Consider the following 25,557-nt stretch of genomic DNA (forward strand, 5'->3'; position numbering starts at 1 on the left):
CTCGCTCTCTGGTCGCGCGCGCGATCGAGCAGAGGGTGGAGGAAGAGAAGTAACAGCGGCGTTGGAGTAGAAGCGGGCACGAGGACAAGACGGCCAAGGAGGCGAGGAGAAGGACGCGTATGACGAGCAGCCGCGACGGCAAACTAGGCATGGGGACGGGGGGGGCTAGTGAAGGGGGGTTGCGTGAAAGAGGCGAGAGATAGCTCGCGTGCGGCGATCGGCGCGATTGGTCGTTTCCGCCGTGTCGCTCGTGCCGATTGGCGAGTCTGCCTTCCCCGGAATCGTGTTATTTCAATCGATATCTCTACTCTTGGAGTAGCCGCGACGGGATTTTTCGTTCGGCTCGCGGCTGGCCTTATCAGCGCGCCTTTCCACCGCGCGCGGCCGGACTTTTTTTTTTATTCCTTCTATCCCCCTGCTTTAGCTCGCGCACGCAGACGGCGGATGGAGGCCGAGAAATCGCCATGTCCCCCCCTTGAATCCGTTTAGTTTGTGTGAGACGCCGCACGCTGGTGCACAGCGCTGCACCCGCGCTTCTTCACATCCGGTCTACCCCCCTTGCGCGCGGATTTATCGCGGTTCCCCTCCTCCCCCTGGTACATATAAAAAAACTCTTCCCGATCTCGGAAAAAGTGATAGTTTCTTGACGGCCGCCGCGGACCGTCTCGTGGAATTTTCTTGTCGCGCGGCGGGGCCCGTACCCTGGGCCCGTCTACCAGCCACCGCTGTCGCGCGCGCGCGCGCGCGCACCCGCGATATCCGATCGCAAACGAACGCAGTGAACGAAAGTAGTACGATGTTGCGTTACCGCTTGCGCGTTCCGATTCGAGACGCAACAAGATTGTCGAAACGGAGAGAAACTCGCGATCAACGCGCCGATCGCGCTCGTTGGATCCCGTGGAACGGCAAAAAAGTCAATTAATCCCCTCGAGAATGTGCGCGAATTCGATGAATCGTCGGTGACAAAGGTTTTCGTTGATTGCAAAAAGAAGACAAATCAGTTGTACAGGATCTAGGATAAGAAAAAGTGTGAGAACAAAATTAACGACGGAGAATCTTTCTTCTAATCGCTCGTCAAAGTCGCCGTTCGCTTTCGGAGCCAAGGACTTTGTTCGCGAGTGCAAGGCCGTGACACGCGCTTACGCAACGATTCTTAACGGTATCGTTGCGCAAAGGAAGATGATCGGTCGAGCGTCGGGTCAATCTGGATGATCGGTCCATACGTTTGAGGAGCATGCCGGGCCTACAGCTGCATCGAAAGGAGTCGTGACGAGAGTTCGTTGCTGGCGCAACATTCATGGAGCGTGCGAGGATTAATTGGCCGATCGGGAAAGCAATTGCTGCGAACGACAAACGATATCTTTCACACGCGTCGCGATAAACAAAGAGAGGAACCATGGGGCCCCGTAAACGCATGAAGGCAATAACTATCGTTTCTCCACGCGGCAATTTCTCCATTTTCGATTACGTAAGTCCGAGGTCTCGCCCGTTGAAACGCGCACAATGAGGAGCCGCCGTTTGGGAAAAAGATCGGCGGGTGAGATTGATCGGAACAATAGCGATCGAGGAGTCAGACCGCACTACGTTCGCGGCGCACGAATATTTCGCGAGCATAACGATCAACAGTCTGTGTTCAGCTAGTCAGGCACCAAACGTTATAGATCCTACGGTCGCCGGCTCGACCGAGATCCATTCTAGTCGTATACTCTTCCTCCGACGAGGCGACGTTTCTCCTCGATTCACCCTCTCTGTGAACTTTTATATAATAATAGTTATTTACGTGAACGCGTGTTCTGCTATATTTCCTTAATCGCGCAAACTTTTCGGGATCACGTGTAACGAGCAACGTGATAATACTCGTTCCTCGAACAAAGAGACATCTTTACGCTCGCCGAAGTTGAATTTAAATCCCGCATCGAAGGGTGGTCGATGAGCGCGCGAGCGCTCGCGATCATGCCAGCAGTGCCAGGGGGCTTCGTGTCATCGCGCGTGGACCGGGGCGGATGGGACTCTTGTTCTTCGGGTTGCGTGCTCGAGATTCTTCCCTGAAGATGTATGGCACCAATGAAAGCCACGGGCCGAACCACGGGCCTTGGACACCGCCCCCCGCGCCCCAACCGCTCCCGCCGCAAGCCCAGCATCAAAACCATCCCCGACCTCACCCCCACAACCATCCGCCCAGCCACCCGCCGTACGTACCGCCGGCGTATCAGCATCCTCATCACCATTTGCCGCCCCAGGTAATTATTGATGGATATATTCCACACATACGGTTAGTACGAGGCCGAGGATCGAAAATTCGCGCCAAAAGCGAGACCACGTGACATCGAGAAAAAGCTTACGAGGGTGCGTTTGCCGCTTGCATTAAATATCCAATGACACTGATGCGACGCGCGAATGTAATAAACATTACAAAATTAAAAAGAAACATTTAAAGGATATATAAAGGTCGAAAAGTGTTTTTATATCGTGTGTGCGTTTATAATAAACGATAATGATAATACTATTATTAATAATATTAATATTAATAATATCATTGGGAAAAAATTAAATGAGGAATAGCAGATTGGCCAGTTTGAGAAAAATTGACGTCTCATTCACGAGTTGTCGACTGAAGGGGAAAACTATAGACGAGAAGCAATTGCAAACATAAACGGTGTATAACTATCTTTAGACGTACGTTCGCTCGTTCGCTCAATCCAACGATTAATCACGAGGTGGAGACCGCATTACCCGATGACCGCTTATTAAATTACCTACCTACGTGATTCGAATTATGGTTATACCCGCGAGAGTGTCTTTACCCGCTGTTAAACGGAGGGTGTTCGCTTAGCGAGTGTCGTGCGATCGAAACCCGTTCGCAGCCTAGCAACTGCGTACATTCTCCTCGATCGCGTTCGGGTCCTTCGTCTTTAAGATTCACGTGTCACTAAAATCACCTTGCGGAGCGAGGGGAACGGTCTTTGGAAATATCGACGTGACAGGAGCGCGGCCGAAAACGACCGTTAAATAATTAACACTTTCGAGAAGCTGCGCTAAAAATGGCCGTTGTATATTTGATCGCTCTCCGTGAAAATTGGCGCGGCTGAGTCGTGTCGGAAAACTTTCCGTAGATTGAGATTATTTTTTAGCAGTCACGAAGTCGAGACATCCGTCGCGCTGTTCCGTTTACGACAAACTCGACGAAGGAAATGGGATATCCATGGCAAATCCATCGTATCGAGTATAAACCGAATCGAGTCAAGTATAACATTACATATTCATAACAAGACAAAACGAGACCGTAAAGTCCCCCGACTGATCATTGATAGACTTTCGCCCGGCGATCTTTGTAATCTTGACATTGGATTTGGCCGGCTGTCCGCCGACGCACATTAATGCGATCGATGGTCCGCTATCGCGCGATCTCGCGGCCTCTGCCCGATTCTTCTGTTTTTTCTTTTTCTTTCTTTTACTGGCCAACCCCATGCAAGCCACGCAGGATAACGACTACCTTTCGGCGTCCTTAATTTCGACGTGCCGCGTTGTGTTATTTGATCCTATCCACCGACAATTTTGCCTAGAAGAAGGTAACAAAAAGAGAGAGATACTGCTTTTAGAGCGGTGACAAAAATCTCGTTCCTCGAAGATTTTATCAATTTTTCATACACACCCGTAATATTAATTAAAAATGCGTTTTTTTTCTCTTTCATCTATTCTTTTTTTTTTTACAAAAACAATAAAATTGGTATGAAACTGTAGCGAAAGTGTCTACATGCAAAGACTTTCTAGAATTCATATAAAACTATTTCAATTAGTAATAAAATCTATTCCGTAGCTCGATCGCTCGTCTATACGTGTAATTAAACGATTCATATAGATAAGGAGTTGCTCCCGTCGAGATATCGCATAACGAGTCAAGGTTAGTGCGCTTTTACATTCGACTCTAATATTAGGCAGATGTGAAAAATAGAACGATAGCGAGACAGAACAGACCGAAGGATCGGTTCCGAAGAAATCAAATCGTCCTTCTCACGCAGCTGATCGGCAAACGATCGTCCGCGCCGACCGGAAACGTACAACATACCGCGCGGAGAATCAACGTATAACGATTCAAGCGGATTAAAGCCGACAATTACAGGGGGTGGATCTCCCCCTTTTCCTTTATATCGCAGTACATACTATCCGCGGCGGTAGTTTAGTCAGATAGGTGGGTAGGTAGGTCCGCGAATGAGTCAGGTCATGCTAGGTTAGATTGGACGTTGTCTCCGTACACGTATGCGTTCGCCACATACACGCACACGCATGTACATACGTACGCGTACATGGGTAACGATATAACATATGTGAGCCGCTGCATGGCCAGCGTGCGTGGGTGGACAGAGGGCGCCGTGTATGCGTGTGCGCGCGCGTGGAGAGAAGGCATATGGTCAGCAGGTGAGACCTTTGCTTTGTATTCCAAGTGTATAAAGTAGCCCACTTGGAGTGGCCCGACGTTACTCGCGGACGTAACTCACTGTAAGAGAGAAGGTACAGAGAAAGAGAGAGAAGAAGAAAAAGAAGGGTTGCGCGCCGGCTCCTCCTGAAATGCTAACGATCCCTTGGAGCATCAGCATCAAAAAGAAACCTGCCGCGATGCGGGGAACGAGAGCCATACGTCGCGATTCGAATAGCAAGGAAATGAGGTCGTGTACATTTTTCAAGCGGGAATCTCGCGAGGAGTCGCACGCTTGTGTCAAAGATATTACTAGTATTGAAATAAGATAGAGACGAGTAAGAAATAAAATTAGAGTTTTCTTTATTACATATTAACGGATCTCTACTGAAAATACTCGTAATATTTCTTACCTCTGATGGTTCTAGATTTTACTGTATTAAGAAATACTGTGTAAAGAATGCAGAATTTAATGAGCGACTGAATTTTATTGTTAAGAAAAGTATGCAGAATTTAATGAGCTTATTTTAGAGTTAATAAAAAAATAGGAGAAAAGCAGAAGAAAGGGGAGGAGGGATAGATGTAAAAATTAAAATATCGCCAAGAATCGCGCGCGAGGGGTGAGAATAGACGAGACGAGTAGCATCAGAACGAGAAATGCTTCTAAGGAAATACAGTGGGCGTCATTTGATATATTTTTCCATTATTAAGGACATTAAGCCAACAACCCGCGGGCCAACTCTTTCCGTTTTCTTCTTTCTTTTTCCATTTTTCCTCGCGGGCCCCGGCGGGACCGCGACTTCTCTCTTTTTTTCCCGCGGCTGGCGACGGCGATAAATCAGAAAAAAAGATTCAAACCGCCAGTATGGTCGGGCGTCGGGACGCAATTTTCTGCTAGGAGATAAAAATTTGATTAATGACCGCGTAGTCTTGAAATTTAAGAAATGCGCGGTATTCTCACCAAACTCTGTCGAAAAACTTTTACGGAGAATAATAGCCGACATTGTTCGTATGTCGATGCCGCCAAAGTCCCACGAGTCGTCTTTAATCTCTGAGAATCGTTAAAAAATAATAGCATCATATTTTGTATTTAATTACAATTTAATTTGTAAAAGTGCGCGTTTTAGAATTAAAGAATTTTCATTAAAATAAACTAAACTCTCTTAAAATTGCATATTTTATTCGTGCATCATTATAAATGCGAGTTGTATGAATAAATCCGATAATCATCAACATAAAAAGTATGAGTAATTCGACAAGCAAAACATCTTTTTTTTCCTACAATTTAAAGAAATCTCGATGGGCCACTCGAGACAGTCGTTAAAAATTCGCGACGCAACTTGGCCTCGGCGTCAAATCGTTTTTCACGAACCCTTCTGTCACTCCCGACTCCCGGGATCCTAATCATCGTCGAAAGTCTGTTCGCGAGGGGCAAAGGATACGAAAAGAGAAAACCTGTGTTGGCAAACAATTACATAGACATCTTTGAGATATCAAATAAACAGATTGATATAATACACAGTATAAAAATACGTTCGATTATATCGTACACACGTTGTCTTTTTAACTGCATTTTGAATCAATTATATTCAATATATATGTATGTATTATTTGTGTCTGCCATATATATTCGTTGCTGCAGGCATCAATAATTCTTCACATTATTCATTATTCATAATGCAACTAAAACGCATTATGCAACCGAGACTCGTCAGGTATCGACGTATTTGCCAGGATCGTACATACATCGATTAAACGAAGCATCGCCGTAACCTTTTCCCCTCGAGTGCCGCAAAACAGGAGCAATTTCATTCAAATCGGCGACGAACAACAGCCGGTCGACCGTGTCCGGGCGGAGGTAGAAAAAGGCGAGGAAAAAGACGCGGAATAAAATCGTGCCGGGCAGTCTCTCCTTCTCCCACGGGGATTAAAGAGAGTCCAGGGATGCCCAGCTCCGAGTGCGTTGAGATCGTCGTCGCCCGTCAAGTATCCCGCAGTCACGTCGAACGACGAACCGGTGGAGAACTCACGGAAACTTGAGAACCCCCGGTGACAATTTCAATTCTCTCTCTGTCTCTCGCCCGAGACCATCTCCTCCTCGCTCGCGCGTCTCCTCCTCGCAACCCGGTGCTCCTCGTCGCGAAAGGGGTGACCTAAGATTCTTAAAACTTCTCACGAGATTTTTCGATTTTAATTACAGTTTTAACATATTTTAATAAAATCCTTCGCCGTCTTCGCGAGTCCATCCTATTCTCTCCCGCCCGACTCTTTAATTCCCCGCCAAGTTTCAGCTCAATCCTTCTCCCTCGCCCGATCCGACTCTTGCCGCGGACTGTACAGCCTTAACGTTAACCCTTTCGTTCGTTCACCTACACCCACACCGTACCTATCTACCTACCGTAGTGGCGTAACACCTGTTCCCCGAGAGAACGAGGAGAACCCGAAATTGAACGTTCCTTCGCCGGCTACGCGGCCCGGTCCGCCGTTCTATCAGTTTCGGTTCTTCCTCGCAGCGCTCAGGAAGAGGCAGAGTAGTGATTGAGTCGCTCTCTCGTATGTATCGTCGCGCAATTCTTCACACCCGCAAACGCGATTTTTCAATAGACCGAAATTTGCGTCGAAATCAATGGAAACAAAGTCGATAAACTGTAAGCATTTGAACGATACATTGTATCATAATACACACATTGTGACATACACTTGAAAAGCATCGGAACGTATAATAATACGTGACGAGATGTAAACACTCACGTACTATAGACTTGCTAATATATTGTGTATGTGAATCGATACTTAAATTTTTCAAAACATTGTGTTTCTATAAAACACATGTGTATATACTCACTCTCGGCCTTGCTATAACATGACCTTGGTAATTTCTAGTCGTCAAGTTCAACTATCAGTATCACTCGAGAGTTCGCTGATACGACGCCGCGATATTATTTCGCATGCTCTCCCGATCTGTAACGATATTATGATTTTATAATATATGAAAATTTATAAAAATTAGCACATGTGATACGAGGATCGATCGAACTGCGCGCGTTTTGAAATATCCATGCCGAAACTGTGAGAAAGAATACGATACCTTGGAACGACAACGCCTTATTCGTTATTAAAAATATTCGCAAAATATATTTATTTTACAATTCTAAGAAAAGATATATATCTATATATACAATAGTTGTCCTCGTCTAAACGACATTTTATATATCAATAAAAAATTAGTTCCACGGTAAAGTATTCCACCGTATCTCGCTTTGTTTACTTTGCTTTGTTTACTATCAAACGACAGACATTACTCAGAGCGCTACTATTGCGCGTTCAATCCTTCATACAAAAGCATTGATATCACGAAGAAGGGTCGAGATGACGGTCTCTTCTCCGGTTTCGGCAGTGCGAGAGGACGAATGGCGATCGACTGGCAAATTATCGCGGCGGTCAGGGTCGATTTGCCATTCCCCCGTTGCTCGGCGAAAAGTACAGCGTACCAACTAACCCCGGCAGTTCTTCTCGCAGATCTTCATGCACAAGAACGCGATGCAGATGCACGCGAGGGAGCTCGGCGCGGGTGCGCTGACGGCGAGGCCCGGCGGCGGCATCGCCGGAGGTCTGGCCGGTCTTGGCGTCGGTGTCGGCGTCGGCGTCGGACCCGGCGGCATGATCGCCGGCAACGAGGTTAAGCCGCACCAGTGCCAGCAGTGCCTCAAGTCGTTCTCCAGCAATCATCAGCTCGTGCAGCACATCAGGGTCCACACCGGCGAGAAGCCGTACAAGTGCAGCTACTGCGACCGCAGGTTCAAGCAGCTCAGCCACGTGCAGCAACACACACGACTGCATACGGGTGAGTGGATTGTGATTTTGGACTTATTTTCGCGCCTCTTTTTTTCTCTTTCCCCTGGATTACGATTTCGTTCGCTTCGATTAAAATCGGCCGCCATGCGTAATCGGTCGGCACGACTATAAATTAATGCAGAATAATACGCGTTAAACCCTTTGGTACCCCACCACACACCCACACATACCGGCGCCCAGGGCTCGTCGTCGTTATAGAATCGCGCCGAGTTATTGGTCAATAAATTAGTGCACGAATATATATTGCTGTTATAGTAAATTCTATGAATACTATATCGCCCGGGCTATAGCCAATAATCAATAAATTAATATGCAGTTATTGTCTGTACGGGCAATCATGCGTCCCGATTGTGACTAACTTAAATGCGCACCGGTGCGAAATTGCTTTGTGCATGCAACATGCGTGCAAGTAAAATATTTCTAGAGTCATAGAGTAGATTCGGCTAAACAAACCAACGAACGAACGAACGAATCGACGAAGGCGTGCGCATCCGTTTGCCCTACGCTCCTGCTCTTTCGCGCCCCGCGAAGCTCCCCGATATTTAGATAATGATGCAGCCGCGTAGAAGGCGGACTAAAATAATATCGACCGGGCCGCGCACGAAGGATTCGCAATAATGAGAAAACCCGATCTGGCTGCAAAGGCGAGCCAATGGGTCGCGTCCGGGTAGAAAGAATTTCATTAAGGGATGAGCGTAGTCACTCGGAAGGTATTAGCCTTGCAAGCGAACGGTCAGCGTGCGCCGTGCACGACTACTAGACCCTTGGAAAAATCTCGTTGACCTTAACGAAGATTTGCTTTGCCAGGGCAGCAAAAAAAAAGAGAGCAAAAGAGAGAGAAAAAGATGAATACCCCGCGTCGGGTATTCGAGCTATTTAATCGAATCGTCCGAGTCGGTGCGGAGCGGAAGAGAGATACGAGACCCTAAGTAACAATCGATCCGAGGAAAAGCTCGTCGACAAAGTAAACGGATCCCAACGGTTTCGACATAACGAATCGTCGAGTCGTTCTCTCAAACTTTCCTCGCAACGAGGGCGTTACGCGACACAAATTCGTGCGTATAATTGCGACGTGAGTTTCGACGCGGCTCGAGCAGCGTCATCGCACGCTCGATCGGAGCGGTTTATAAAAGCGAACGTGTCGTGGGTTTTGACGAGAATATCCAGCGTAACCTGGTTTTCCACGTTCGCGCTTATCTTTTTATTTCCACACCGCGCCGCGCTTCTGCCGAGCCTGACTTTTCTTAACCGTAAATAGCGTCGAAAGAAAGACTCGCATTGATTTTAGCCGACCCATCTCTCGACCTCCCGTCTTCTCGTTTCATGTCTCGGTCTTTTTCTCTTTCTCGCTCCATGTTGCGACCACCCACGGCCAAATAACTACTGCTCAGCCACCCCTTACATTAATAACCGCCCTTCCCCACATATCCCACCCCTCGTCATCGTCCTCCGCAGGGTGGTGCTCAAGCTGGGCGTGTATGCACGCGCGTAGAGGGTCGCTTTGGATTTCCACACTTGTACCGATAAAATGTTTTAAATGCACCCGTATGCACGGCCCCCGACTTTGGTTGCACCGAAAGAGAGGGTGCAAAACTTGCAACGGTATCTCGTGACGAGAGCTACGAACGCTTACGGCTCGCATTTAGCGAATCGGAATATTTCTATTTTCGAACGCGTAGGAGAAATGATTGAACGGCGCAAAATTTATGTCCATACAACATGCAAACTCAACAAACTTGTTGGCTCCCTGTAAATCATAAATCTTGATTCTACCAAAGAAACGAGCTCTTGACAATTTATATTCGTCGATCGTAAGTAGATCTTAATTAGTCGCGATTTCATCATTTATCGCTTCATTATTATTTTATTACGTTACAATTAATAATATTTCGCGATAAATACATGACAGTTTAAACAGAAAAAAGTCGACAAATAAAAAGAGCATCGATTCTATTCGTTGTGTTGTACTTTCATCGGATAAAAGTCCCACGCTACTGCAAAATAGAATTTATCTAGCTTTTTTTTATTAATCTTTATTATACATTCTTTTATTAATCTTGTTAAATTTACTGATGCAATATTATGTATTTAAATAAAAATCGGAGAAACAATAACGTCGGCACGTGCTAATTAATATCGCTGAGTAACGCGAATGCAAAGCGGCATACTCGCAAATCGCGCGCATTTTTGCAACGGAACAAATCCCGTTATAGCGTTTGCATCGCGTATTGATTTCTCATTTCGATGAAATTCTGGCGCGGCGGGGCACACGGCGATTGGTTGCTCGCATTCAAAAATCGGCAGGAATTCGCCGGCGTGCCGACGCGCCCACTCCTCCCCAGTCCCCCTCGTTCCATCGTTCCGCAAATATACACACGGGTTACATCGTTCGCGCGCATATATGTGCACGCGTGTGTCTATATATTATACATATAATTCATTAACCGAAATTTGCGAGAACGCAACGGTCGCCGATAAAACGCGCGCGGGGGATGGAAGGGCGCGAGGCAAAAGAACGGGGTCGGAAAGAGGAGGGGGAGAGAATATAATATCGACGAGTGTCCACGATATCGATAGCTGGTCAATATCAGTAGCATAGACAAATACCTGGCGAGGGTGTATAGAGTGCAAGGGAGAGACGGACCGAAAGCGCGCGAGAGAGAGAGAGAACAAGGTCCGTCCACCCCCTCTCGCGTAGGGATGACCAAACGGCCCGGGCCAATGAGAGATCGACTCGCCCCACCGGGATGGCCGAGCGTGAAAAAGCGCGGGAATTTTTCGATCGTCCGATCGCTCAATAATGGAACCGAAGTTACGCGCCGCCACCGTCGCAAGCGCACACGACCGCGCGAGCGCGTGAACACGATCGTGTATGTATATTCGCACACGTAAATGCACATGCACGCACGAGTATGTGTCTGTAAACGTATGCGACGATTGGGATGCAGGGGGAGAGAAAGAGAGAGAGAGAGAGAGAGAGACAGAGAGAGAGAGAGAAAGAGGGGGATAGAGTCGATGCGCATAGGCAGGCCAGAGGCTACCAAAGATTATCCCTTCGGCAGCGGGCAAAACTCAATTTCCCGGCCAAAATCTAATGATCGGCCGCCCTGCGCGCCAGGGATTAATCGGTTTTCCCGGAGCCGCTAACCGGGCACGTGTATGCCGGCTACGAAAATCGAAAAGCGGCTAGAGCGCGGGAGAATCTCAAAGGACTATGATAACGATTGTTAAACGCTCACGAAAGCCCGTAATCTGGGTGTCCATTCGGTAACATCTATGACCTAATGATCCGTCTATGAGCGTAATCCGCGTTACGAAAGACGCTGATGCGTAATGGCCACGTTATCGATAACACATCGGTATTTGCCCCGGAGCAAATTTCGCAACAGTTGCATCGATCGGACGTAATTCGCGAAAGATACCGCGGAGGACGGAGTGCGCGATTTTTTTGTCTATCGCGCAAGGACCACCGAGCGCGGTTAAGCACCCCCGCCGAGGGTGATGTCGATGATAGCGGGATACTTGAAAAAAGGAGCACGTTCTAGCGGCAAAATTGACCGGACAATTTTAAAGCCCACTTAATACTGCGAAAAATTGCCGTTTCGTCGGCGCATGAATAAAAATTAAGGCTTCTGCCTCTGCCTCCGCCCCGCTTCTGCGCGCGAAACAGTTTGGAAACGAGCCTGCATATCCGTATTTACGAGGTGCCTCCGTAAAACGGGGAAAAGAACGAACGCTCCTGAATTCAAACCCCGAGTCCTCCTCTCTCGTCCGTCACTCTCTCGTTTCCACTTCCTCCCTTCTCTTCGGCTTCTCGTTCCGGTAGCGGTTCCGGGTCCGCGCGTTTTTCCGTCTTTCTCGCACTTTTAATTCGCTAATTTCGCCCGGTTAAGAATTCATGCGGCGGAATGCCTCTCGACGGAGACGTCTCGAGAAAAATCAAAGCGATGAGAAAGCGGCGCGAGGGAGAAGGGGGTGGAGAAGAAGGGACGGGAGTACCGCGGAAAAGAGCCACCGTGGTCCCTTTATCACAAATGACGCGGAATGAAAGATTAAACAACAGCGTAACGACGCTTTGAGCACGAGAAATATAAAAGTGATGACGCGACAGAGGCAACGCGAAAAGTCTCGCGAAACGAGCTTTCGTTCAAGTAAGATGATTTTTTTCGCGCCGGCCAATTTTACGTCGATTCGGTTCAGATTCGCATTCCTACGACGTGAATATAATCGACCATAAAACTTTCATATTTCGAGCATATTCTAAACCCGGAAGTTGATTAATTTTCGTTGATTAATATAACGCGCGGGCTAATCAGCCAACCGACATATAGCCTCGCTATGAATGTTTTAACAGAGCGAACGTTAGTTCTAATACCAGAGCCCGCGTGCAGCGCGGCGTACTCGTAAATTGCTCGTACGCCAGAATTCATGCATTCATGCAATTTTGCGAGCGATGTAACCGGCCCATGTTTAGTAATTAACACACTCAACTCTGGCTTCGTCGCGGCAGCTTAAAAAGACACGATATCGTCTTATCGATAGACGCCGGAATTTGCTGCAACTTTGCGATCTTTCTTCTTACATAACTGGCCTTACGTAAGTTTGACTTTCTCTCATAATCTCAGATATAACTAATTTAATACTATTTTACTAATTTATACTATTTACAAGATATAATTATTACAATAATATAAATATAATAGAAATATATTGTTGTAAAAAAATATTTTTTAAATAAATAAATTCAGAGATATTATATGTATAATATTCCGTTTTTCACAATAAAAAATTGCTTTGTTTTTTCCATCAAATCGTTTCGTCCGTAGCCGTTTAAAATACCGGTGTGTTCCGTGAGAAAAGATACGGGAAGTGCAAGGGAAGAAAAGAAAAGTGATTAATCCGGGAGGAACGCCGTATGGTCTGTGGCCGAAAAAATGAACGTATAGTCATGGCGCATATGCATAGCCTCTGTCGACGCATCGGGCTATTCTAATTTTCTACCAACCCTTACGCGGCGGTTCCGCATTTTTTCCGTGAGGGTTAATTTGAATAGAGTCTCTCTACCGCGGGGAGTACGAGGAGGGAGGACGAGAAGGTCCGACGATACCGCCTACGCTTTTTTTTTCGTCCCGACCTTGGACCGTATCGAACGCAATGATTCGACAATAGATTGACCGTCAATCTTTTTTATGCGCCAAGCCCACTGTTGCGATCTCTTCCGCGATTGAATATCGAAAGAAACGAGGACGATGTAGGCACGATAGCGAATCGCCTTGGCAATTTTTCTAAACTCGTTGCGAGTCCGCCCGCGCTCTGATTGTCACAGCTCAGCTGTTTGTGATACGAGATAAGGAATCTCGGTGCAATGTTTGCACGGCGCTCTGTTGACAGATCCGAATGGCGAACTAATAGCCGGTGAACTGACATCTTTTTTTTCGCGCAGCATTATAATGATAGAAAACTCGGCGAGAAATAAATGAATCGAGAAGAGACACGCGATGGTAATTTATTTATAAGATTATGATTATTTAATCTTGGAGAATCTAAGTTCTAATCTTAGCGAAATCGAAACTCCAACGTCGCTTCCACTATTTCTTCATTTTTCTCAACGCTATTAATTATGAGTAGGAACGATTGCGGAATGTAAGTGCTACGATTTCGAATTGCTTGTCGGACGAGGAACAACGGTTAAGTCCTTTTTCACGGAGCTCGGCGAGTCTCCTACCTTTTTGTTCAACACCTTGTACGGCGTTAGTGGTCGATGAAACTAATTACGCGGGATGGCAAAACGTGGGCTATAGTATGCATATTGTGAGGTATAGTGCACTTACCTCGTTTTTTCCCACCCGCAGTTAATTAAAATTTAATGGGAAGGGAAACCGCGCGAGCTCGCCTAGCCGGACAAATCACGTGACTCGAGAGTTCTCCATAGTTCAGTTATGAAGAAAGGAAGTGAGAGATACTTTTAAATAGAATTTACAACGTTCCTCTTGAATAATCCGCATTTAACGCACGAGCCAATTTTATATAATCGGATTATATCTGTCGCTTTAATATTTCGGATACTTGATATTTTAGCGTCACTCTATCTATAAAAAAATGTACGTATTAATTTTAATAATATTACTATAATTTAATAATATTATAATTTAATTAAAATAAATTAAGCAAAAAACATACGTGATAAAACGCGCTTTTAATATGCGACAAATGTCGGGACAAGCCAAGTTATTTTCTTATTTGGCTGTACATATTTTTCTATAGACGTTTTTCAAGGCGCATTCACTTTTTCCGCAGCACGCAAATCCACAGCGCGTCCTGAGATTGTTGCCATGAGAGTGATTTTTTTCGCGGCTATCTTATCGCTCGTAGCTGATATAGAATAGTCCGAGATGCAGCTAGAAGTAATAAGTATTCGTCGAAGTATAAAAAGCAAGGTCGCGTTAGTTTTCACGCTCTCGTGAATTCGCCGTTATTATTTAGCGCAGACGTAAAAGCGACACTTGTCCTCGTCTTTCTCCTCTTCTTCCTCCTTCCTCCTTCCATAAACGATTGCAATTTTGCGAATAAATCTTCGTAGCTTAGGAAGCAGCAATTAAAAATGAGACTGTCGAGAGTGAATCGAGACGATTTCAGAAACGAGATTCGCGATTTTCGCAAGACGCTTAAAGAGACACCGCCGTTTTAATCTTTGAATTCGGCCGAAAGTTCACCCTTGCTTTACTGACTTACTTTCGCAACCCTTTTGCGAACGGAGACGCTCCTTCAAGATTCTCCTAGCGAGACGAAAATTCCTGTCCACGTTGAAACATACGCCGCGTGGAAACAAAAGGAATATTTGAAATACAAATAAAATCTCTCTCTCCCCCCCTCTCTCTTTCTCTCTCTCTCTCTCCTCGCGCGCGCGCTGGTCTTTTCCGGCGTAAATTAATTATTCCGCAGGAAAAACATCTCGTTCTCGGGATCATCATTTTCAGTAAAACACGTTTCTTAAAAAATAAAATATAAATATACATGTATACATGTATACGAAAAATATAAATATACGTATGTCACGCAAATATTGTATCAAAATAATTTATCATTGTTATTTATTTATTTGTGATTTAATTTGCGAGTGCTCTCACTAATGAATAGCCGGTACCGTACCCCGTGAATAACGAACATTCGCGATATTTTGCTCGAAGCTTAAAAAATCGTGCCGCCATATGGCTGTACCGTGCGGGGGAAGGGCTTTCGAACAGAGAGCCGAATTTCGAACGAATACTCGCGACTGAACCCTTCCCATCTCGCAATCCGGTATATACGCCGAGTGTATAATTACAATACTTACACGTCGCCGGTGAACGGTGCGCCTAACGAAATGTAGATTAACTTTCTAATCTGCCACGAAAGTTGGGACTTTTTGCGCAAAATCAGGTATGATGTTCGCATCGTCATTTGCGCGATCACGTTTTAGTCGCACCGCGCGGAGAACCGGTCAGTAGGTTAAGGATACTTAATGTTCCTCTCAGTCTCAGCAATGTAATAATTTTGCGCCAACAAATGTCACGACGTTGGCGAAGCGGCCTAATGTTCTTTTCTTTTTATTTTATTTTATTTTATTTTTATTTTTTCTCCTCTTCATCCGCGTTATCGATAGTTTGTTATCAACGCGCACGAGAGATAGGTAATCCGCGCCGTCGACGTATTTATTTTGCATCTGCAATTACTCCGATTATCGATGACGCGTCTCGCGCTATCGCATCGGCCGGCCGTCCAATAATCCAATAAAGAGAACGAGATGTACAAAATGAGAACCCCGGTCACGCTCTACTCGGAATAAAAATTTATGCATCTTTAAACGGAACAAGTAAATACAGCGACGTGATTATCGCTGACACTGCGACATTGCAAAATGAAACGAAGCGCGAATCTCTACATAATTGCAATATTAATGCTATATCTTATTGATATTATTATTAATAACTTAGTAATATTAATCACCCCGCCTGTGAGATTACGAGACTACGATAAATTTAGTCTTTATGAATGACTAACTTATTAATCATAATTCCTAAAGGAACTTTGAATAAATTAATCTCCCGTAAAATTCGCGACTCTGTCAAGAATCGAATTTCTCAACCGACAGTATATTATATTTCAATTGACTAAAGAAAACTATTCGTAAACAAAATTGTGCTCCAGAATCGTTAAAAGCTTCCGTATCAAAGTTTTGCTCTGGGTGTATAATAGCGTCAATAATATTTTTCATCTTTGCGAAGAGAGAGATGCATCTTTTTATCTGCGCCGCCTCGACGATATCGAGAGAGCCTCGGATTGGAAAGATTTACGCGGACCATTTATATCGACCGCTCGGGGCCGGCGGGTCAAGAATATTGAGCACGGCCGGCCGTAAAATAAGATATAGATTTCCATCTAGTAAACTTTCTACACGGCATGTGTGGGAGGTAACGCGCGGGACGCGCCATACGGTATACGAGAACGCGGTCTTACGTTGAAAACTTCGGGGCTTAGCTTTGCGAGTGCGCGAGATACGTTATATACATGAATGTATTATCTATGTATGAAAGTATACGGCAGGCTTAAAGGCGCATGGACATTTCGACGATGCGCAAGCTTAAGCTCACTTTCTCGCAAACACTCATTTCAGGATGCGTCATGTCTTTATAATGTTGTTCCTTTCTTATTCTTTCTATAAGATAGGTTTGCGTTTGAAAACAAGCTGACTTAATTTTGGCAAATTTTTCCCTTAAGATGAGATCTTATCCGTAATCAGAGCTGTGCGGTGGTTCGTTGTTAATTCAGTTGTACGTCAATCTTATCGAGAAATCAAAGGTCGTTCAACTGGCAAGTTTTCGTAGCGAAGGGTGGCCTTCCAGGATCTTCCGAACAAATGGCTCGCGATGAAAAATCGTAAAGACACGAGGGTCATCAGGACTTAGCTCCGGCCACTCGACAGACCGAACGTTCGTTCTGAGACATTAATTTTTACCCCTTTTTACCCCGTTCTGCCTAATGATCCGAGGTTCACCATCGTTCTACGATGAGAAAGAGAGAAACGCGGGGAACGAGAGCGAGAAAAAAAGGTCTCGACGAAATGCCTGTTAAGCGACGAAAGATTGTCGTTAGAGGAAAAGGGGCGACGATCTTGTCTTGCATCTAGAAACGATCGTTACCACTCTCGGACGGATGCAGACGAGTAGTGGAAGTAGGCGCCGCGTGTACTCCTCTTCCGGTGTCTTATATAATTCGTCCTCCTTTTTTCCTCTCTCGTCGACTAGAAGCGCGGTGACGACCACTTCAACCCCTCGTTTCCATGGGTCCCCTCCCCTCTTCTCGATCCGACTCGTTTTCGACCCCCTTCGCCGCCGAGAACGCCGTCTCGGCGACAATGGGTCTCATCAGGCATCGGGAATAAATTATGCTCGGCTGAGTCCGCGAGAAAAATTACGGCCCGACTCGAAATTAGAGCTTGTCGCGCACGGCGACAGCGACGAAGAGGAGAAGTTGTCGGCAAAGTATTCTGCTCGATGAGTTTTTTGTCTACGGAAGTGCGTGGCCTCTGTGTAAATTCGCGTTCCCACCTGGCGATTTTAATTTCGACTTTAACTTCCGCAAATTTCTCTGCCAATACGAATTTTCGTTAAATGTTGGATCTCCTTGAACTGAAAGACTACGATTGACACTGAGAGTGCAATAATATGACATTCATGACTCTGCGCTAAATTGATAGGTGTTGCAAATGACGAGATAAAAACGGCTTGCCGAATCTATCGCGATCCTGAATATTCCACGTGTCGGCCGAATGATTTACAGGGTCAAAATTGATCACAGAAAAAATGAGTTCATCGGCCTCGATGCGTGGAAATAAGCTACAACGATCAGAAAGGGTTATGAGCCTCGACCGGGTCGGCGACCCCGATATTCCCCGTGGACGGCCCAAAAAAAACGAAAGCATTGGTAAAAAAAAAATAATAAAGTAAAAGGTAAAGAGTTTCGGGCAAGGCAGGTGAAGCGCTTCGAGAGGGTAAGAGTGCAAGAGCGAACGGGAGAGAGACGGAACGAGGGAAAGATAGAGTGAGAGAAGAGACTGTACCATATGCCCGAATAATGTTCCACCCGCGCACGATCCGACCAACCGGCAACAACAGGAAGTTCGTTGGCATCATCATCATCGTAGGAAGAACTGCGGCACCTTTTCGAACATTGAATGATTTTATTCGCGAATTTTCAAATCTTCGCTTCCCCGCGATAACAATCTATTACGCTAAATTCGTTGAATTATTTCAGATTTCGCGTTGAAAGCTTATCAATGCTTTCTAATGAATTTAACACGATTTTAAAGTCAGTATTTTTTATATGTACAACACTTTTTATCATTTTATATCACAGTTACGTTGCAATCGAAAAACATTAAATCTTTTAAATTATTATATATATATATATATATATATATATATATATATATTTATTTATTTATTTATTTATTCAACTTCCCTTATCATGTGTTATCGTATTTGATCGCGTTGTCGGCGTTCAATGCGTATTACAAAAGAGCTTATTTAGCCAGATAGAGAAAACGTAACGTGTCATGAAAGACAGGAACGAAGAGCGGAAGCGTAATAACGACACGCAGGACAAAGTGGAGTCGGCAGTAATCTTTGCTTCATAAAATTTTCATGGCCGCTTAATACGCCGGCTGACGTTCGGCTGACGACGAGCGAATAGGTCGCATTCGGTAAAATAAACGCGTGCCTAACCAAGTTACGAGATTATTGATCAACTATATTACCGCCCTTTGCTGCGCCCGGCCGCGATTCCCGAACGCTTGCCCGCGTGCCTTGCCCGCATCATCAAACGTAGTATCTCGCCGCTGCCAACGGGCCGAGACTAGATTCCGCGAGCCTGCCTGTTCGTTCGCTCACTTGCTTGCTATCGACTCGAAAATTCGCCTCAATTCGGCCGATGTCTATGTCTGTGTGTAGACGCGAACCTTGAACTTTCCGGGCGCGGAGACCGCGTGACGTCGGCGGCGACGAGTTGCAAAATGCAACGGCACCGTCGACGTCATCCCAAGTGCATCGTTACCCGGCATTGTCTAGATCCGGGATTGAATCTCTATAATTTCGCCTATTTTGGATTTATTTTGAGCGTCGGTAGACACGCGAAAATGATCGCTACGCTTATATTCGCGACCAAATAGAAACCAGAAATCGAAACCGGTTATAACTTTGTTGAGCTCAATTTTAGACGGCATACACATACGAAAAGATGTATCTTACGTGAATATTCGCACGTTTGTGTAGCGTCGAGTATTGAATCGACCGAAATCACATCAGTTTTAGTGCCTGAAGATTTTACTCAATATGATACTTGCAACGCAAGGTACTAAACCGGTCAAACTGACTGGAAGCCAGTTGAGCTGGATCATTGTATACTTCTCGAGTATATAATTCATCATGTTGTAAATGCCGCAAAGTTACACTTCCTTCAACGAATAGCAGAAAATTGAAAAGGGTTTTAACCCCGAATTCTCTTTCGAGAATGATCGTTGATGGCGAATTTAGAAGAGGCTGTACCAGGGGTGATTTCGCTCGGACTACTGATGATGACTGTACCCCGCTGTAAGCGGGGGATATATACTCACACATCCTTGCACAAATACACACGAGAGAAATTTCGCACGTATGTACGTACAGCACATTCGCCAGGGGGTAGAAATCATTAAAGGGGCGTGGCGTGCCCGTGGTTGCCCGGATGACGGTCACGTGAACCAAGATGGCCGCTAACCGGGAGGGCTCCCCTCTTTGCAACAGTCATTTGTTATCGGCCATTTTATTTTAATGATTTCCATGCATGCGTGAAACGCTCCGCTGCATCGCTCGGGAAAGGGATGCACTCTCTCTCTCTCCCCCTCCCTCTCTCTCTTTCTCTTGTATTCTCTATCTATCTATCTCTTTCCCTCTCGTTCGAATTCTATGTGCCTGGTAACGTGTTCTCCTAGCAATATAACGCTGTACCCAGCCGAATCGTGGTGCTAACGCCAGTTTCATGGTAATTTCGAATCCGATAAATTTCCAGACGCGTCCACGCGTAATGTCCGGCGTTCTTCTTTCGATAAATCTGATGGAACCTCCCGATAATTATTTCCGCGGAAAGTAATTTCATCTGTCCGACGCGCTGTGACATCGTCGTAGGGAACTTTGGCGATGTTAACCACCGCGTGCGCAAAACGGATACACCTCACGGCGGCAGCTTTCGCGAAATGCCGAAGGGTCGTTTGATCGCTTATACCGCATTTTAACACCTCTGCGAAATTAACAGTCCATTTTCATAACTTTGACATAATTGATGGAGATTCATCCCCTCGAAGAAGAGTTTCTGATGGGTCTTGAAAAAATTTCCGCGATAAAATGTGAAATATAATGATTTAGATATTATATGAGATAAAACTTTACATGTTTTTATTATTACGAAAATTGTCATTTTTTTCGTTTCGATTATGATAAGAGAGATCGTATTATTTTTTAATAAAACTCTCGAAATGCTTGCATTCTTCAAAAAACACCAGATTTCCGAAAAAGATTTTAATTGGTGGAAACTTGGTAAATGCCCAATAATTTAAAATTTGTCAAGAAATCTCTTTCATTTTCATAATCAGCCCTCCAATTTTACGTTTCACAGAAAGAAAAAATAAGAAGATAAGATTTTAATATAAATAATCTATTAATATAAATGACTATATATTATAAAACGGTATTTGTAAGAGTCGTTTTATTTACAAATCATTTTATCTCGAAATCATTTATCTAACGAAATAAATTAATATTAATAATATCTGTCCTTTTTCTTGAGAAACATACATCTCTTCGTTCACAAAAACATGATTAATTATGTTTTTAAAAATAATTAGTCACTAACACACTTCGTCAACGTTTTTCGAAATGGAAGAATTTGTTCAAGGACGTTGAACGAGGGATAGAAGGCGGTTCCGGTATAGCAGTTAATTATGCGGTTATATAGTACGCTTGATTATTAATGACTGTCACGGGAATAATTATCAAAACACAACGACTCAATTGTTCGGCTCTTGCACTAGCCGGGCTAGCGAAACCGTAATTAATGTAGACCAATAAACGCGGCGCGCCCATAACCCGTCTAAATAATTAATTCTTCATTTTTGTTGCGGCGCGACCGCGCGCGAATGACGTTTACTATCGCGAATTTATTAACGTATGCTCTAATAATACACGCGGGATAGAATCCCAGAGTTCTCCCAGTACATCCGGCAATCGTTGTTGTCGCGACGGAAATCTTTTTATATCACCTTAAAAGATCGCTTCCTCCACTGGTAGATGAAGGTATCAACGATTCCCGGACATGTTAAGAAAATTAATGGAGAATGTCACATTACCGTCGTACTTTTAGGCTAAATTTGAAGCTTAATCGCTTTTCGACTCTCGCTTTAGCGAGAGCAGCGCGGATAAACGCGCTTTAATTAGCAACGAACCGAGCTGTAGACTGCCTTTTCCGAAAATACTTTCCCGTCGAACCAAGGTTAATGCAATCAGCGTCATGAGAAACTTAAATTTTTTAACGGCCACTTTGCACCCTGTATTAAGCGCCGTGTGAATAACGCAACCGACGTGCCATCGAAAGACGCAAAGTGCAAAATTTAGAAGACTCTCGTCACGTAATCGCCTGACGTTATTGTTGAGCATTTCATCACGCTTACATGGTTTTTCCAATCTTATATAAATTGTCATTAATCATTTTTATCTTTTTCATAAAAAGATAAGACAAACTCTGAGAAATGTTTATGCTATCTGATTTTTCTCTCTCTTTTTTCTCTACTGCAAAAGAGATTTTTTCACTATACTTTCAACACTTTTAATTATATATATATATATATATATATATATATATATATATATATCTTTTGTTTTAAATATGTCGAAAAATGTTGTTAAATAACAGAAGTTTAATATTAGGATTTTATTAGTCATATCTCTATCTTAGAGCAAAGTGTGCTACTTTCAAAGAGATACGGTAAAATGCTGATAAGTAGAATAAGCTCATTCACGAGTTTTGATAACAATATAATATAATGTTGTAGCTATGCGTATAGTTCGAACTATAATCTTCTTTTTCTTTCTCTTACTTTCTTTTTCTATATGTCTTTCTTTTATTTATAATTGAATCTAGATTCGTAATTTTGAAGCATCTAACATGGCATTTGTCTGCCTTTAAACTGAAAAAAAAATGAATCGTTTTCTCGCGTACATTAAAATGTAAAAGAAAGCATGAAATATTGCGTCGCTCTCGATAATAGCGTAAATTTGTTCGCCGCCTTTCGCGCGCCATCGCTGTCATCGTCAATTTTTTCGGGGAAACAGTACATATTCGCCACTATCAGCGTCCCTCACACACCAAAATTCGAGGTATGTATCACTCGTGTGGATTACTGGACGAGTGTCATAGAAGGTCGCAAGAGCGAAAGAGCCGGGGGTCGAGGTAAAGGGGGCTCGCCAGGAGAGAGGGTCATCAGTGCGAACAACGCACGTGCGTGTGAGTGCGTGCAATTTAATGATTTCCAGCCGGAATTTCGATGACGCCGGGAGTGCGGGGCGAGGGGAAAAGGAAGAGGAGAGGGTCGAATATGGAGTGGGGTATAGGGGGAAGAGGGAGATGGAGAAACGCGCGGCCGGAAGAGAGAACGATCGAGCGCGGCCGCGAGTTGGTCAGGGCCGGCGCGTTTCCGTTCGCGAATTCCTGTGCAAGGGATGGATAGAGAGAAAGAGAATAGATATAGAGAGAGAGATTGGGACGAGAGAGAAAGAGAGAGAGAGGGGGGGGAGGAAATGAAAGGAAAAAGAGAGAGACGGAGAACTCGAAACAAGAGAAAAGACGCTCGCGCCGGCAGCGAGATGGGGCGTAAATTTTCTAGCGGTGCGTTCATTTGTTCGTTGAACGAAATGCGAATGCATTATACATGGATTGCAGGGGACATTAATTTTCTGCCGTGGACGTGTAGTGGGCCGCGCGCGCGGCAGGGCCGTGCCGGGCCGCGGGCTGCGGAAGGGGTGGTCGAGCGCGCGAGGGAGTTGGGTGGCCATCCATCCGGTATATAACATCTACCCGGTATGGGTATGCGGGTGCGACCGACCAGCACACACCACCGGTCAGACCGACGTCGAGGTGGTGGAAAGGTAGAAAGGAGGGAGGTGGCGGTTCCACGGCCTGTTTCGTGCTCACACGTCCAACCACGTGCGAGCTTTTGCCGAGTTTTCTACATACTTTCGCGAGCCCGGTGATTTTGATGAGTGGAGCGGCGAGATGTATCGGCGTCGCGGAAAAAAAAGCGTCGAAAATCTCGCGGTCGGCCAGCGGCGATGGCTGGCGAACGCGAGATCTCGCGAAAAGAGTTGCAACTGCGATCGGCGTTAAAGGGTCGCTGCGCGGCGAAAGGGCGAACAGGGTGGGAAATCATTGAATGTTCTGTCAGAGGTGTTTGATATTCCGAAAATGATTTGCGCCAACGCCGCAACGCATTGGAGGAAGAACAGCAATGCGAGAGAGAGAAAGAGAAAGAGAGAAAAACAGAGAACGAGAGGAGGATATCAGGGTGTTGGCTGAGAGAGGCAGGCAGGCCAAACGGTCAGAGGGAAAGAGAAAGAGAGAGAGAGAGAGAGAGCTCGGGGGTAGTAACCGTACGTCAAAATTAAATGTTGAAATTCGTGTAGAATGTCTGGCGCGATAAATTCATTCGTGCAACAATGATCACGATTTTTAATGGAATAAAATTGAAATTGTCCAGGCCCCGAAATGACGGATAGAATTTATGGCTTGTACGAAAATACATACGTGGTAGCAAATATTATATTTTACCTATGTTATGCAGATATTTCGAGCGATATTTCGAGAAATATTAAAACGCGAGATATTAAGAAAAATGCGTGATTAATCATTTTTTCAAATCATAACTGTGTTATTATAACAAAGTTATATATAGATTGAAATTATATAACTTCTCGCATAATCAATAATTATTGTTTAGTAGAACTCTTTTGTATTTCGTATCAAGATACATTGAAATACTTGTTTAATTATAAAATAAAATTTTTAAAAGAAATAAAAAAAAAATAGAAAATAAAAAATTTTCGCTGAATGGATGCTTGGCAAAGTGTATCGATTCATCAAAAGTTCTTTCACAATTCGTAATTCTTACACTCGACAAAGGATTTCAAAGAGTCAGGATTAGACCCTTCGACCAGGCAACCTCGAGCCCTCTTCCCTCTCCCCTTCGTTGCTCTATCTCTTGTCCTTTCGTTTCGCACGCGAGATTTTAAATTTAATCATAACTCTTCGCAGCTCTCTCCGCGCGAGGCCACGCGAATTATTATTACAAATGAGAGAAGCCATTACATTATACAATGAAAAATTAATTATTCAAAAAAAGTGGGATGTTCCCGATTTAATAAAAATTAAATCCAATAAATCCTCGATCATTAACGGTCAATTGTTTTGTCGCATTCGAATCATAATCGAATCAACATGGAATCTTGATTAGAAGCCGGTTCACGATGTTTATATAACATGTATAAATGACGTTTACCACTATACATTTACGGATTAATATCTTAGCACGGTCGATTAAACAATAACAAGGTAATAAAAATGAATACCGACTACACGCTTGAAATACCACCAATATTATACACATCGACGCATATTCTTTTTTTATTATCGCGAATGCATTGGTGTCAGAGCAGCGTTTGTCTTATAATAGTGCTGGAAAATTGACTGCTTTCGTAGAAACGGATAACCGGCCGGTGTTTACAATGTTCGTTCTATATCATTATTTTCCTTTTATGAGCTAAGAAAGAGAGAGGTGTGTTAACCCTCTCGCCACGTTTGTTCCACAGTCGCTGTTTCCGGTAGCGCTAAGCGCACACAAAAAAGGTGAATATTACATATGTGCGAGCGTACACGTGGACGAGTTCATCGTTCTACAAATAAATGTTTCAACCGTCAATTATAAGTGCCGACAATAAGAAACCACTAGACTTTCCCCCGATACCACTGTTGATATATAGCCGGTATATTAATACGTTTTTAATTGTAGCGCGACAGAAAACATACGGTCACGCGGATGAGGGAGGAAAAAGAACCGCGTGCGACCCTTTATAAAAATTCCACTAATGCTTTTTTTCTAATATTATTTCTTTTTGAACTCCAGATCACAGTTAAATAATTTTTGTCCAAGCAAAAAAATAAGATGCACG

At 44.5% G+C, this 25,557-nt stretch overlaps 1 protein-coding gene across 11 annotated transcripts in view; it reads left to right on the forward strand.

Annotated features, from left to right (window-relative positions):
• Dati (zinc finger protein datilografo) overlaps positions 1-25,557 on the forward strand; it is an 86,526-nt gene that overhangs the window by 25,559 nt on the left and 35,410 nt on the right. For 9 of the 11 annotated variants that reach the window (XM_083090022.1, XM_083090016.1, XM_083090017.1 and 6 more), the window contains one exon: positions 7,922-8,258. In XM_083090022.1, coding sequence (XP_082946148.1) covers positions 7,922-8,258 — 337 coding nt within the window. The remainder of the gene's footprint in view (positions 1-7,921; positions 8,259-25,557) is intronic. The other 2 variants (XM_083090015.1, XM_083090025.1) reach the window with 1 other exon arrangement.

Source organism: Camponotus vicinus, unplaced genomic scaffold (assembly GCF_025532165.1).
Source record: "Camponotus vicinus isolate PSW18456_S1 unplaced genomic scaffold, iyCamVici1.0 SCAF_2, whole genome shotgun sequence".
Taxonomy (NCBI): Eukaryota; Metazoa; Arthropoda; class Insecta; order Hymenoptera; family Formicidae; genus Camponotus; species Camponotus vicinus.